The sequence below is a fragment of the Syngnathus scovelli genome, chromosome 17, assembly GCF_024217435.2.
Source record: "Syngnathus scovelli strain Florida chromosome 17, RoL_Ssco_1.2, whole genome shotgun sequence".
In the NCBI taxonomy this organism is placed as follows: Eukaryota; Metazoa; Chordata; class Actinopteri; order Syngnathiformes; family Syngnathidae; genus Syngnathus; species Syngnathus scovelli.
The window spans coordinates 6,615,409-6,629,955 of record NC_090863.1 but is presented as its reverse complement, the minus strand read 5'-3'; the positions used below and the strand labels follow the sequence as shown (position 1 = coordinate 6,629,955).

The 14,547-nt window shown below is 48.0% G+C and overlaps 1 protein-coding gene across 4 annotated transcripts; it reads right to left on the bottom strand.

The window, feature by feature from the left end:
- Positions 1-407: 407 nt before the first annotated feature.
- Positions 408-14,356, bottom strand: LOC125984626 (rho GTPase-activating protein 12). Of its 4 annotated transcripts, XM_049746664.2 has the most exons (18): positions 13,956-14,354; positions 11,797-12,578; positions 5,819-6,061; positions 4,934-5,131; positions 4,715-4,795; positions 4,475-4,603; positions 4,010-4,084; positions 3,206-3,267; positions 3,042-3,123; positions 2,868-2,969; positions 2,686-2,784; positions 2,310-2,403; positions 2,015-2,134; positions 1,713-1,811; positions 1,535-1,612; positions 1,330-1,464; positions 776-881; positions 408-700 (listed from the first exon to the last, which is right to left on the bottom strand). In XM_049746664.2, exons 2-18 carry the CDS (start codon positions 12,514-12,516, stop codon positions 526-528), a joined length of 2,598 nt encoding a protein of 865 aa, XP_049602621.1. In that variant the 5' UTR covers positions 12,517-12,578; positions 13,956-14,354; the 3' UTR covers positions 408-525. The 4 variants fall into 4 exon arrangements, with proteins under 4 accessions (XP_049602621.1, XP_049602620.1, XP_049602622.1 ...); XM_049746663.2 differs by having other exon boundaries at positions 2,868-3,123; positions 13,956-14,356; XM_049746665.2 differs by lacking the exon at positions 4,010-4,084 and having other exon boundaries at positions 13,956-14,353.
- Between the last annotated feature and the right edge of the window lie 191 nt (positions 14,357-14,547).

The following is a 14,547-nucleotide window of genomic DNA, read 5'->3' as shown; positions in this document are numbered from 1 at the left end:
GGTTGTGGGTTCAAACCCCGGCCGGGTCATACCAAAGACTATAAAAATGGGACCCATTGCCTCCCTGCTTGGCACTCAGCATTAAGGGTTGGAATTGGGGGGTTAGATCACCAAATGATTCCCGAGCACGGCACCGCTGCTGCTCACTGCTCCCCTCTCCCCCAGGGGATGGATCAAAATCACATGGGGATGGGTTAAATGCAGAGGACAAATTTCACCACACCCAGATGTGTGTGTGACGATGATCATTGGGACTTTAACTTTAACATTCTAATAAATACATCAATATTTTAATTAGGTCTTTAATTGGCTAATTTGGCACCAACACCATTAGGTGAAAAGGTCCAGTAAATAAGTCGCGTTCCCCTCAATTAAAAGTTCTTGGATCCTCCACAAAAAAAAAAAAATCTTAGCAGGTTTGTTTATTTTTGTCGGTTAAGTTAGAATCCAGTGTGACGAAAAGTAAGCCAAAGCTAGTCCAAAGTGCAAAGAGTGGTTCCGGTTCGGTCAGAAGGCCGTCGGCCTCTATCTGCCAAATATGTTGTCTTTCTCTACCAGGATGAGCTCGACGATCTGATTCTGGTAGACCATGTGGACCGCCATGTTCCACGTCTCCACCTCGGGCCTTAGTAACGTGGGGCCGAACACGATGGCCACACTCTGGTTTGTCATGCGGTTCTCTTCGCCGTGCTCGATCACCCTGAAGACGGATCCCAATTAAGCGAAACAGATGCAGAAACTCTCCAATTGTGCATATTTGTTGAAATGTGCTTACTTGCGGAGGTGTTTGAAGAGGGCCTGCATGGTGTCATGGTTGGGCTCGGGCAGCAGTCGAACAAGTTCTTTAATGGCGTGGACCCGCTCCTTGTAGTCTTGAATCTCTGCAAGACGGCCGCCACCGCCAAAGAAAATGAAAAGACCATCATCAGCGTGTGTGATGACTGCAAATATTGTGCTAATGATTGCGTTGACGCTCGCTGGTCTCCAGCTCTTAACAGGTTCACTTCAACGCAACGCAATGAAATCCAAGTCAGATTCGAAAGAAGACAATCAAAAGTCCTCTTTGAGCCATGTTTCTGTATGAATCAGCAATGAATCTGAAGAGCAACAGTCCAAATAAACCCTAGCCCGAAACAATACAAGTTGATTAACTTTTGAGCTCAATAATAATGACAACACAATAACATTTAAAAAGTAGCAAACAGTCAATGAAAAATCTAAAATTCAAAACCTTTATTTAAAACAAAAAAAATACTGCAAAAAACAATGGTTCAAAAAATGAAGTTAAATGTAATTAAATGATAATTTGACGTAAAATCGAGCACTCACTGATGGCGTCCACAAAGTTTTGGAAGAGCGCATAAGTGAAGAGCGGTTCAGGAAGCTCCCTGAAGAACATCTTCAGGGCTCCGGTAGTCACATGGATGTCCTCCCACTTGCTGTCGGACAGGTTCACCTGCTCATCTACACGTTGCCAAGACAACAGCCAGAAATAAAGAAAGAGCTGTAGAAAACATTAGCACGGGGGACTCACCATGATTGACGGCATATCGCAGCTTCTGGATAAGGGCCAAGTTACCACTGACTCTGTATAGGCCGCTGATGTGCAGACCTGCCGGGGAGGGGGAGGTGGGGCAGCAAGGTGGCAACAAAGAAACGGATGAAAAGGCTTGCGCTGCATGTCGTCAGGCGGGCGGCGCCACGGGACGCACCGTTGCTCTCCACGTGCATGATGCACATCTTGACAAAAGAGGGCACCGTGCTGCTCTCCCTCAGGCACAGGCTGGACAGGCTGCTTCCAAACACCTGATCTGGGCGCACACACACAAACACAAAAATGTTTTCGTCCTACTCTTCGCCTTGTGGATTGGACCTTCTGGCGACGGTTTCGTGGGCTTCCTTGTGATAGACGTGCCGAGCAAATGTAGCGATGTCAGACGCATCTGGCTTTAGGAGCCCAATTACAAAAATAAAGACTGAACCAAAGCGGGCCGGACATGTTTGGTTAGGGTACCTTTGATGTAACCTTTGTCTCTGACGGCCTGCATAGTGGGCCGCCGCGTCAGAAATTTCTTCAACTTGTGTTTGGTCTTCTTGTTGTCGGCCGCGTCCACGCTGCTTGACGGTTTCATGACTGCACGGGAAGCAGAAACCATAATCTATGTCACCATGACGACGCGGCAGGAACAAAGACTGAGCGAAAAGCGTTGGATGATGTTTTGTTTCAAGACAGCGCCGTTCATAGTATCGGAAACGCCTTTTATACTTTGCTGTCATCTTCTATTGCGAGCCCATTTGAGTGAACGTACGTCTGCCTTTCTTGGAGTCTCTGCGTTCTTTCTCCATGTCTGCTCCAGGTGAATCGGGGATGTCCTCTTCTACGGCTTCGTCCGACTCGCATGCCTGGAGAGCACACAAATTACTACGCCGGCCGGTCACCTTTAAGAAATGTCATCGTTTCCCACCTTTGCAAGCCAGTGGCCTGCAAAGTAGAGTTCGCGCAACAAAATTGTTGAGTCAGGAGTTTTCGAGAAGCTCCAGATGTAACGTTTTACTCTTTGGCTCCTTCCCGTGTTTGGCAGAATAAAATGTTAATAGCCACTTAAGTGTTTGGTTCCAATAATATCAATTCCAGGCAACCAACCATGTGTGCTTGAGAAGATCGGAGTGTGCAAATGTGCTTACCGGACCGCTGGCAGCGTCCCTTAGCGCTCGATACCACTCATTGATGAGGATGTCGTTTTCCGACTGGATCAGGAGTTCCGTGCCCTGCCGGGTCTTCAGCTGTGCAAGTCATCAAAAGTCTTGACAATGAAATTTTTCATGATGTGATGCTAGTTTATGAAGTCAAATCAAGTCCACCTCACCTCAATGACGTGCTTTTTACTAGATTTGTCCTTGGAGGCCCAATCCACGGAGCCGCCCTTCAGATCCACCGTGAACTCGGGTTTGGACTGACCGCCGCCAAACTGAAAATGGCGCACAATCAAACCCAGGACAAAAGTAACCACTAATTGGAAGTGAGGCTTTGATTGACGCACCCAGCTTGTCCCGCCTCCCTGGCCTTTGGCGAAGAGCAGCGCTGAGCCTTGCAGAACTGTCCAGGAGGAAGTCCAGTTCTTCCTACGACGGAGAGTCGGTTCACAAGCGCTGCTCAAATCGGCATGGTCGAAAAGACAAAATGACAATCAAAAGTTGTACTTACCGAACTTTCTTGCCGTTCTCCGTGATCTTTGTCACATTGAGCACGCCACACTTCTCTGAGGGCTGAACACAAAGAGAGGGAAAAGGAAAAAAAAGATCGAAAACACAGCGAGCAAGCGGCTTGGACGTGCGCCGCGGCAACAAGCAACAATCATCGCAGCACGACGGCAGGCAGCACCCAAACAAAGGAAAGCTCGACTCTTTGATCTGCATTCAAAACCGGCCCACACGCAAATGCGCATGGACGCCAGCGACACACCAGCGACGCGCCAACGACACGCCAGCGACACACCACCGACATGCCAGCGGGCCTCATTTAAGGAAAAGCAAGCAGGCTGGATCAAAAGAATGCAACGCTGACAACCGACCCAGCAGCCATCCTCGCTCTGAGGACATCAGAAGATCGGGTCCAATTTCAGATACAATGGATTGCAATTGCCATACGATTCACTCCGGTTGCATTTACATTCCAATTTTGATCCAGTCACAAGACAATCGGATACGATTCCCAATTCACTTCAAATAGAATACGAGTACGATGATTCATTTAGGTGAGAAACTTGTTGCTTTTCCTTAAATCGCTTGTTTCCTCGAAACTTGCCGGCACTCCACCACAAAACAGGTCAATGGCGAGAAAAGAAGCAAAGGTGACATCAAGAAGCCTAAATAAATAAATAAACCAGATTTCTACAAGGGCGAAAGAAAGACGACACATTTTGACGATGCCGCCTTCCCAACCAATGTGGAAATCTTGCAAGAGGTGCACGAGATGGAGGTTCTTATTGGGGGCGGGGCTTTTACTGACAGAGGCGGGGCGCTTAGGAGACGGGGGGCTGGACCCACAGTCGGATACGTGGGACTTGGGGCTCACTGGGGAGTCCTGGCGAGGAGAACCAACACAAGGCAAGACGCTCAGTCATGTGGGTCGCTCAACCGAGCAAGATGAGCGCAACGCACACGGCAACATTTCCAAGGCAGCCCCACGTGCTGCTGCTTTCCATTTCTTCAGTCCTTAAAGGAGCCAAATGGAAGATTTTCTCCCTAAAAACTGCGTACAAGTCTTTGGGGCTTCTGCCAAGGCTTTTTATGACATTTTTAATAAGTGATGTTAAAGACTCTCCAAAGGCTCTTGAATACGCTAAGAAATGTGAGGACGCACACTCGTGGGAATCGTGCACATGATGACACCAATGCGTCTGCACAACAACCTAATTTGGAGAAGGCGACATATTGCTGACTTGCATCTTGTCGTCTTTCCTACGTGAGGCACCTTGTCATTGGGTTCTTGGACAAAAGCGCTGTGTCTCCACTTGGTCAGGACGATGGGGTCCACGTGTTTCCTGTCTAGACTGCGAGTCTTGCCGGGCTCTGCCAAGTGCTGTGGCGGGGAATGGTTGTACTAGAACAAGAGAAGAGAAAGAAAACACATTTCCACTCAGCGCTCTTTTCTTTTGACTAGCTTGGAGACTGAATCTTCTCCACTCTTCCTGTAGTTTGTTCTTTGCTTTACCTTTGGGAGCTCCCATTCGGACCTGGAGCCATCTGCGCTGTAGTAATACGGCCGACCCTGCTCGTCCACGTGCTTTAACCACTGTTGGTGTACATTGGAAAACAATTAGAAGGAAAAAAAAAAAAAAAAGATTTGCTGCAGGTGGTCACATCCGGAAGGGTACATTCGCACCGCAGGCCGGGCCAAGCCGAGCCGAGCCCCCGGGAGGAGTCAGTGTACCTTCTCGTTAGTATAGTCGCTGACATAAAGCCTGTGGCCGTACTCGTTCATCCCTTCGGACCACCCGTGAGGCGGCGAGCCGTCCGACAAGCTGGAGTAGGCGCCGAAGTGGGCGTCCTCCGAGCACAGCGGCCCCGGGCGGCCCGCCGACAGCGACAAGAAGGGCAAGAAAGCTGGCGAGAGCGACAGGGGAGTGCTCTGAGCGTGGAGGGAGGGAGAGAGAGCCAGACAGACAGAGAGAGAGAAGAAAAGAAGAAGGGAGAAGAAGTAGTCACCTTTCACCAACAGAGGAGGGAGACACCATAAACAACACGCCCGCCCGCATGTGCAGAGCCACTGACATGACATGTCCCAAGTTTTCAGGTGTAGATGTGCAAAAGATGCCAATGGGCGCTTACCAAATGTCTACAAAATGCTAATTTGAGGCGGTAAAGCAGTTACAGTGTACACACAAAGCTCTGCTAGCAAAAAAAAAAAGCACACAAAATCACAATTTGTGGCCACATCATATGATATCAAGGCTGCCACATTGTGGCTACAACATCAGCCACTAAATCAGTATAATTGCACACAAAATACCATTTTGTGACTTTTATACAATTTTCATGACATGTCTGGGGCTCCCTACACACACACAAAAAATATGCACAGCAAGCAGAGGCAGAAAGCAACGTTTTAGACAAGGAACTATTGCGTGCTGTGCCAGTTCTGGTCTGCAGGGGGCACTGTGGCATAGTGCAGGGCTCAGGTTGGGCGCTTGTTGATAAAATGGACCAGAAAAAACACTCACATTGCTTTTCATCTGATTTAATTTAGAACGTTCCAAGCTGCTGCTTTTCTGTTTATTGCCGTTTTTTTGTCCGTGAAAGGAGCGTTTTTGCTCACCTCGTTGCTTTCCCCCGCGCTCGTGTTGGTGTCCCGGGCTCGGGGCGGCTTCCAGGTCCTCTCGTGGCTGCAGCGGTTGTAGTAAAAGAGGCGGCCGTGCGGGTCCTTGTAGGACTCCCAGTCGCCCAGCACCTGCTGGGGGGCGCCGGCTGGGAGCGGGGGGGCCGCCGACTGGCTCATCTTCAGCTCCTGCAGGTTGCTGTACACGGGCGAGTCCGGCCGGCCGCGGCCCGACGACACGCTCTGAAGACACAAGAAAACGCTTTTGAATTTTCCTCAAGCCACCATCAAGACCATGAAACAAATTCTTTCTCATTACACACAAAGCTGAGGCTCAGAGTCTACACACACACACACACAGAGCTAATTGACAAACGTGAGCAGAGTGGAACAAAATTTCAAAATAAATGAATGAATGAGTGGGGAACTTCTGGCTCCCTCCCTCCCTCCCTCCCTCCCGTCGCCAGGGAGACGTGGACATTGACAACAGCTCGGAGGTCATGGCGACACGGAATAGAGGCGACAAGTGCAGAACAGAGGAAGGAAGTCAGCATGAAGCTGTGTCAGGTAGAAATGAGGAAGCGAAAGTGCAAGCCCGGCCTGCATCTCGAGGGGGGGACATGCATCGGCCACCAAACGGAAAAGATTCTACCAATGTGGCGCTGCGGCACAATTTTCAAAAACTGCGTCACGTGAGAGACTTGACTTCACTCAAAGTCCAAATTGGGCAGCAATTCCATTCCACCAGGATTCAGTCACCATTTCAAAATTACCACGTGGTGACACGATGGCGACGTCCGGAATCGTCAACGATGAGTGAGTAGTTTACTTGACTTTGGGTTTACTGGTGTAGGTCAAAAGAAGTAGGTCAATTAAAAATTTATTTTTTAATAAAACATTGACCATAAAAAAACAAATTGAAAAACATGAAACAAATGTTTTGTTGCAAAATTCATTTCAAGTCAAGCAGTGCTACAAGAAGAGAAGATGTAACAAAATGCATAACTTTGCGTTTGCACACGCAAGTGAAAAAAAAAAAAATGGCTCTGCTGCTGTGGTGCAGATGTGTTCACCCCCATGACGAACAAGTGCCTTTGAAAAGCTTTAGCGACGGCTGATGAGCTACGAGAGCGAACCCGCCCGGCATGTCAAGCCATCCCACCTGCGGAGTAGTCGGCGGGCAATGCCCCGCCGTCTTATTCACACATGCGGCGATTTCAAATGGTTTACCTCTTGGTGCATGGAGAGGGCCCGCCGACTACTCCGCATTCGTATGAGCGCCATCGACCCTCGTTTGGCTCCGCTGCGAGGGACGAGCGTGTGATTTATGCGGCAGTGCGTCTCAAAGGGGAAGTATGTCCTGTCAATCGGGCGCTGATGACAGTTTTTGCATCCTGCTCTTGAGGTTGCTAGGAAACCAAAAGCACGCACACGCGAGAGGATTTCCGTTGAATTCTCATTCTACGTGCCCCTTTCACGCTGACCTGCCGCAAGGGCCCAGCAAGGTAGTTTTAGCTAGTTTGTGATCTGTGTCTGCACAAAAGGGGGGACAAAACACAACGTGCCATTGAGTTGAGTGCGGCAACACGGCGACCTCGATGATGGCGCTTAATATCAGCCGCCAGGTGCCGTAACAGCTGAACAATTGGGAAGCGCGGGCGAGGCAACATGTTGCCCTGATCTCAGGGATCGCGTTGACAAATGGCGCCCTTAAGGGAAAGTCACCGCCCATCTGTTCAAAGTTGGAAGCGATTTTACACTATGGACATTGCTACCAAATTTCATACTGTGGAGCTTGGGTTGGGATTTGGCATTTCTTGCCCCATTTCCTCTGCACGAAACCCGCCAGGTTGCATACGGCAGCCGAGCGGCGAGCAAACAACACGCGCGCGCAGCCGGATGTCATTCTTTTGACTGGCCGCACCGCACGCTCACACTTGTTCAAACACGCCGAGCAGCGCTTGCGAAGCAAACTGTAGCAGCGTTTAGTCGCAGAGCCACAGCAAGTCAGGCACTCGCAACTCGACAGTGACCTTCGAATGGGACGGTCCAATGTCGTTTTTGGGGAACGTATTTTTATTCGTTCACGATGGACACACTTAGCAAAACAAACACCAGAATGAATATTCATGCATGCCTGCACCTTCCCCGGCTTTGGCTGGCAAAGCACAAAGGTAATTAGGGACAAAATACACAGCAACACCACGTGCTTTGCATACGAAAAGCATTTGAACAGAAGAAAAAGTTGAATTGAGGCTCAAAGTTAACAAGGAGCTTTGGAGCGCGAGATTAGCGCGGGGAGACGTTGGTCGTCATTATGCAGATGACAATAACGAGGCGCTTAGGACGCCTCGCGCTTGACAATGCGCACAAATAAGTCTGGCCAAGGTCAAGCGCGCTGCGGAGCGGCTCTGGACGATTAGAAAACTCTTCAAAATCAAATCACAATGATATTTCATCCACAAGTGAGGAAGATGAACTCTGTATTGAGCACGTCTTCATTTGCAATGGAGGCAGCGAAAGCTCCTTTGACAGACTTCATTTTGGGTGGAGGACATTTTTTGTTGTTAAATAAGATTTGGGAGTAGGTTCAATGATTTGAGATTGAGGAGTCAGGACAGCGCTGGTCAAATTGTACGTAGTTCTACTCTGATGTTGTTGTGGAAATCATTTCTTTCGTCAATCTGTCACTTGCTGCTACACCTGACTGAATCCGGAGCGCTCGAAGCCAATGAAGCCTCAAAACGACGACTTCTGGCCTCAACCTTTGCGTTTTACTGCGTCAACGTGTCACAAGATGTCACGTTACAACTGGTTTGACTCGTTTTATACGGCTGTATTGTCGCAACGCTGTTGTCATATGAGGACACGTCAATGTTTGTAAAGTTAGTTCTTCAATATCATAGCATAAATCAGTCATAAAACGCAACTTACAAATAATAATTGAAAAAAAAAGAAATTAATAAATAATCACGGTCTGCGTACTATTTGAAATTGCCAATGATTGCTCGAATATCCAAACCGACGGCGTGGGAACAAAATCTTTTTTTTTTTGGGAAGAGCATCACTTCATTCATAGAACAGGAACCGGTCTTTCTGGTCTCGAAGGCTTTGGTTTTCTAGGAGAAGCACACTCGAAACCTGCCGGGATCAAACCAGTCCGACGAGACCAAAGGCCGAGCGCTCCCGTGTTCCCAAGCGCGGTCTAAATAATGTGCACAAACGAGGCGGTTCAACGGTAACGGTGAGTCATCAGCAAGAATAATCTACCCATCTAATCTGGAGTGGAATGATCCAAATGGCCTTGGAACCACATGGAAAAAGAAAGAAGCCTTAATCACTGGTGCTATGCTATGCTAGGCTACATCAGTCGTTTCACAACAACAATCGGGGGGGACAAGGACCATTACAAATGAGAGTTTCCTGTCCAGTTTTCCTGTGTTATTAAAAATGACACGACTATTTGAGAAGTGAATCCAACCATTGAGAAATTGGTGTAATTACGTACCCAATTAGCAGTTCAATACAAAACGCTGTCTCAAGGTTTTTAGAGTGGCGTGCGTCAGTCAGAAATTTTACCGCAGCAAGCACAATTAAGAACTCTTCGGTGCAGTAGGGAGATAATATGTGGATCACTTATGAGGAATGAGAATAGAAATGAGTCAGACGGAGTTAATGATTAAGTGACGGAAATGCTTTTAGTGGGGCACAAAGTTCAGAGGAAAACTGGTCTTTCTTGAAGAAGGCGACAAAAGACACTGTTCACCTTGTTAGGTGAGTGAGTGAGTGAGTGAGTGAGTGAGTGAGTGAGTGAGTGAGTGAGTGAGTGAGTGAGTGAGTGAGTGAGTGAGTGAGTGAGAGAGAGAGAGAGAGAGAGAGAGAGAGAGAGAGAGAGAGAGAGAGAGAGAGACAGAGACAGAGACAAAGACAGAGACAGAGAGAGATTATCCTGGAGTCGAATGATGCCGGATGTAGACAGTTTTGAGATGGCACAAAAACTCAATGAGCGGTCCCATTTTGCTCACGCTAATGCCAGAGCAGAGAGCAGCTATTTTATATTGTCAAAAAGCACAAAACAAATCCCCGCACCCACTTCTCCACTGGCACAGCGGCATCCACGTATTCTGTACACATTCTGATAGTGCCCGCGAGGTGCCAGCTGTCCAAACAAATGTGATTATGGAGCCACCGGCACAGCTCGCTCTTATGTAATGTAGCACGCTTGTGAGCGCAGCGTGGCTCGCACTTTAGCCGGCATCACAAAACAGATTATGCGTGTGCCCTGGCTGCATTCAATTGCAAGTATAAAAGAAATCAAAAGAAATGAAGTACATCCCAGAATGGGGAACAAAGAGCAAATCTCATTTTGAATTGTCATTTCTTTTGTCTAGAAGAGAAGGGGAGTAAAATCAGGAATTGGATTCTGAGTAGGAACCATTTGAAGGCCGTCGTCTTTGCTCGAATGAAATGCAATTGGCTGAAATCAAAGGCATTTCAAACAATGCCAATTCCTATTCCTCAAAATAATTGACAATTGCATATCGTCAATAAATGCTTGCGCCGCTAGTTCAACCCTTTTGGTCAGTCTGTCGTGCGTCCCGGGACGCTTGTCGCCACGAGCGCTGTTGACACCCTGTGTGCAAAATGTGCTGACTGACGTTCAAGATGAAGCGAGCGAGCGTCCGTCTGTCCGTCCGTCCGTCCTACCGTGTGGTTGTCATCTGGGTACATGACGATGTCCACTACTGTCGCGCTGCTGTCGGCGTGACCGCTCGGTGTGCGTCTGACATGGGGGGGAAAATGCTAAATGCACACCATTATCGTACACACACACACACACAGAGGTAGAGCGAGAGAGAGAGAGTGCAGTGCTCTGCTGACATAACACACACACACACACACACACACACACACACACACAATTGAAGAGATTGTAGGGATTAAGAAGAAAAGCTCTATCTAGCGAAGAAGCGTACACACACACGCTTGTTGTGTCTAATCAAAGAGTCAGCAGATGATCCTCTCCTAATCAGTGCACAGAATGCCGATTATTATTGAGAGACTGCGTTGAAAGGGATCCCTGCAATGGAGATCATCACAGAACGTTTCCTTCCTTCTTCAGCGAGGTCTTTGACAAACATTTGCATCTGCATGTGATTAGCCAAACAAAGCTAACTTGTTTTCAATTAGACTCAACTAATTTCTCCAGTTTTAATTTAGCGGATGACTTGGCATCAGTGAGCTTTAAAATCATCGTTTTCATACATGTCAAGCATGTTTCGGGGTGGTAAAAAACATCTATAACTGGACTGGACCGTAGCCCGGAGAGAACGTGGTGAATTTTTATCACGAGAAATAAACCGAGACAGCAAAAGGAGTCTTAAAATGCGTGCACGCGTTCCAGGTTGAGATCCAGCCAGGTCTCGGGGGGCGCCGGGATTTCTTCCTGAGCAGGCTTGCTTTTAGCCCCGAGTCAAAACAAAGACAAAAATTTGTCTTACTTGTCTTTGTTTTGCCCCTCTCAAAACGAGCACAAATAAATCCGCAGCGAGGCGTGCGAGCAATGACCACAACGGTGGGCGGACTGGGCCAGACAGCCACTAAAGCGCTGCGGGCTTTACAAGCACTCGGAGTGACATTTGCCGTGGCCTTTTAACTGTCATTTTTGTCCCAGAGTTCCTGAGCTAGGAAAGAAGTTCGACAGTACAAGGAAAGGCGGTTTCATTCAGGTTGCACAATTCATACCAACCAGGCCCTAACTTGGACTCAAACCAATAAACCAACACTTAAGCCAGTCAACTCGAACCCAAATTCAGACCTAACCCCAACCCAAACCGGGCTCCATCCCTAACCCCAACCTCAACCAATCAACACGAGCCAAAAAAGTCAGAGCAGAGGTCTGTACATAAAGAAATAATGCTGGACTGAGGAAAATGGCCACATCCCAATTAAGCAAGAACTAATCAACGTTACTTCACCTGGAGTTGTTCGGTAGAACTGCTGCTCAGTTCGTCCCCGGACTCAGAGTCGTTGGTCCGCTGTTCCTCACCCGCCGAGTGCGGGGGGCTGTCCAAGTCCAGCGGGGCCCGGCTCAACTCTGGGGATCGGGCCCGGGTGCGCGGCAACGTGTTGCTTCGTTGGGAAGGCACCGGTACGGAGCTCTGGGCCAGGATTTCGCCTAAAGATCGCTCAAGCCTCGTGGGGGTGCCGGGGACATGCTGGTGCTGGTTACTGTTCCGCCGCTGGATGGGCGGCGTCAAATGCATGGACGAGGAGGAATGAGCGGAAGGGGAACGTGCGGGGATGGACTCGGGTCTGTCTGCAGAGGAGTCCAGCAGTGACAGATCCAGATTAGCTGGTTTTACCCAGACAGCACCAGTGTTCTGAGGCGGGGTGTTCCCAGCTGAAACGGGGTGATGGTGATGAGGAGGGGTGTTCCCGGTGGAAACGGGGTGATGAGGTAAAGGCTTAGGGGGCGGCATGAGGGCTTTGCGGACCTCCTTGACGTACTGGGCTGGCACGTAAAAGGCCTTGCTGCCCTCCTCCTTGCGCACCTTCCACCAGTCTTCATTGGTCTTCTGGACCAGCATGAAGCATTCTCCCTGGTGGATGCTGACCAGTCGGTCTTTGGACTTGTACTCGTAGTCATACTCCACCTCGATGTAGACCTGGCCCGGAGCGATGGGCAGCTCCGCCATGGCGCCTCCTGCTGTCTGTCGGGCTTGATTACACGTTGTCCGACATGGCCTCCGCAGTCAGGCTGATGGGAAGACAAAAAAATAAGTCAATATTGCAAACACTGAGCCAGAGACACCGCCATCCCCAAGAGCCTCTGCAATACCTTTAATTCCACTCGCTGGTGTACCTAATAGAGTGTCTTTGTTATTTGCCCATTAGGCACGCTCTGGTTGTGTGCATGACACAACAACAACAACAAAACAGCAGACACAAAGAGCCAGATGTCTTAGCCTTCCTAATATGGTCGTAACCTGAAAAACGGAAGTGAATAAGAAGACCCGTAAATCCTCTTGAAACGCGAACACCTCGTGGGGATGGGAAGATTAGACGCTAACGCTAATAACGTGACTCGCACGCTGCCACGCCAGCTAAACTTATGACACAGACAAGTCGATGCTCATCTTTTTGATCACGCGCATAGTTTTATGCTGTGCGTGTGTACGCACACACACACACACACACACACACGCACACACACGCGCACACACGCGCACACACACACACACACACACACACACAGGAATTTAAAGGGCATCTTGTCTATGTATTTGACTATTAAAACAAAATAAGCACCAATGAATAAAACCACCATCTATGTATCCTCACATTAAACAGCAAGCAGTCTTGTTTGTCTGTGTGCCCCGACATAATCCTGCGACCAATCAATTGCTTGACATTGAACAGCAACCAGTATATTGTTTGTCTGTGTGCTCTTAGATTGACTGGTGACCAGTCAATTGTTTGTCTACATGTGATTGCTGATTGACTGGCAACCAGTCTCTTAATAAAACAGAAGTTAAAGAATGTGCCACTGCTTTCGTACTGAAAGAAAGTTATTCTTCAGAGAAGACAAATAATAATAATAAAAAGTATTATTTATTATTATAAAAAGTATAATTTATTATTAAAAAAAAAAAACACCAAACCATCCACTGTGATAAATGCCCAACATGCAGACATACGTTCGCTAGTGGTTCCACAATATCTGGATTAAATTGTGACAGAACTGATGAAGTCATCAAATTCCTCGAGCTCACCAGCGAACATCATGAGGATAAACGCTATAGAAAGTTAATAAATCTTGCTCTTGCCATTTTTTTTTTTAAATCAGACCAGCCCTGCTAGCTATTCTACTCGTGTATTGGGATTGTGACACTTCCTGGAACATTCCACCCAACTTTTTCCGCCACCTGGATACCTTTATCTATCACTTTAATAAGACGTGCGACTCTTGAAACATCAGAAAAGTAATTTCAAAACATAGCCACGTCAACATAACACATAAGGGGTCGATAAAACACAGTAAAACAAATCCGAGGATCGCTAATTAGCATGGCGGCTAACTGGACGTCCCAGAGCGTCGAGGGGAGGGGGGAAATGTCCCGTCAAAGTCGCTCACCTCAAGGATAACGCATCCTGGTGGACCCGGTTGGGTGGTTGGTGTGTGGTGCTGTTTAAATCCCGGTGGATTTCACCCAGGTCAGCGTTTGTTCAGATAAAAAAAAAAAAGAATCCGTGCACTTGCCAAGCCTTGACGCCGAGAAGGAATCACTTCCTGTCTGCTTCCAGTTGCCCAACTCCTCGCTCCCTTCCACGAGAAAGCTGACGTTCGTTGACGTCACGGTTCCACGCGCCAAACCCGGCGAGCTCAAGTCAAAACTTTTTGTAAGACAAACTTCGACATTTTGATTCGTTTCTTTTCAGAGAACTATCGACTGTAAGTTAATTCACACAATTAATCGATTAGTTTTTGGAGTAAGACCTCCTAGCGTGTTGCGTTCATCTCTCCGGGAGCCTGAAGTGTCCTACTGTTTGTAATGCTAATAGAATGGTTACGCCCCCTATGCATTGAAACGTGTAACTACAAAAACAAGCGTCAACATCTACTTGAAGTTTATGAAAATATAACTGGTATTTAGTATAAAGCAGCAAGCCAAAACCCAAAGATTAAAGGTACTTAAGGAAAAATATCTGCAGGCTTCATTATGGGT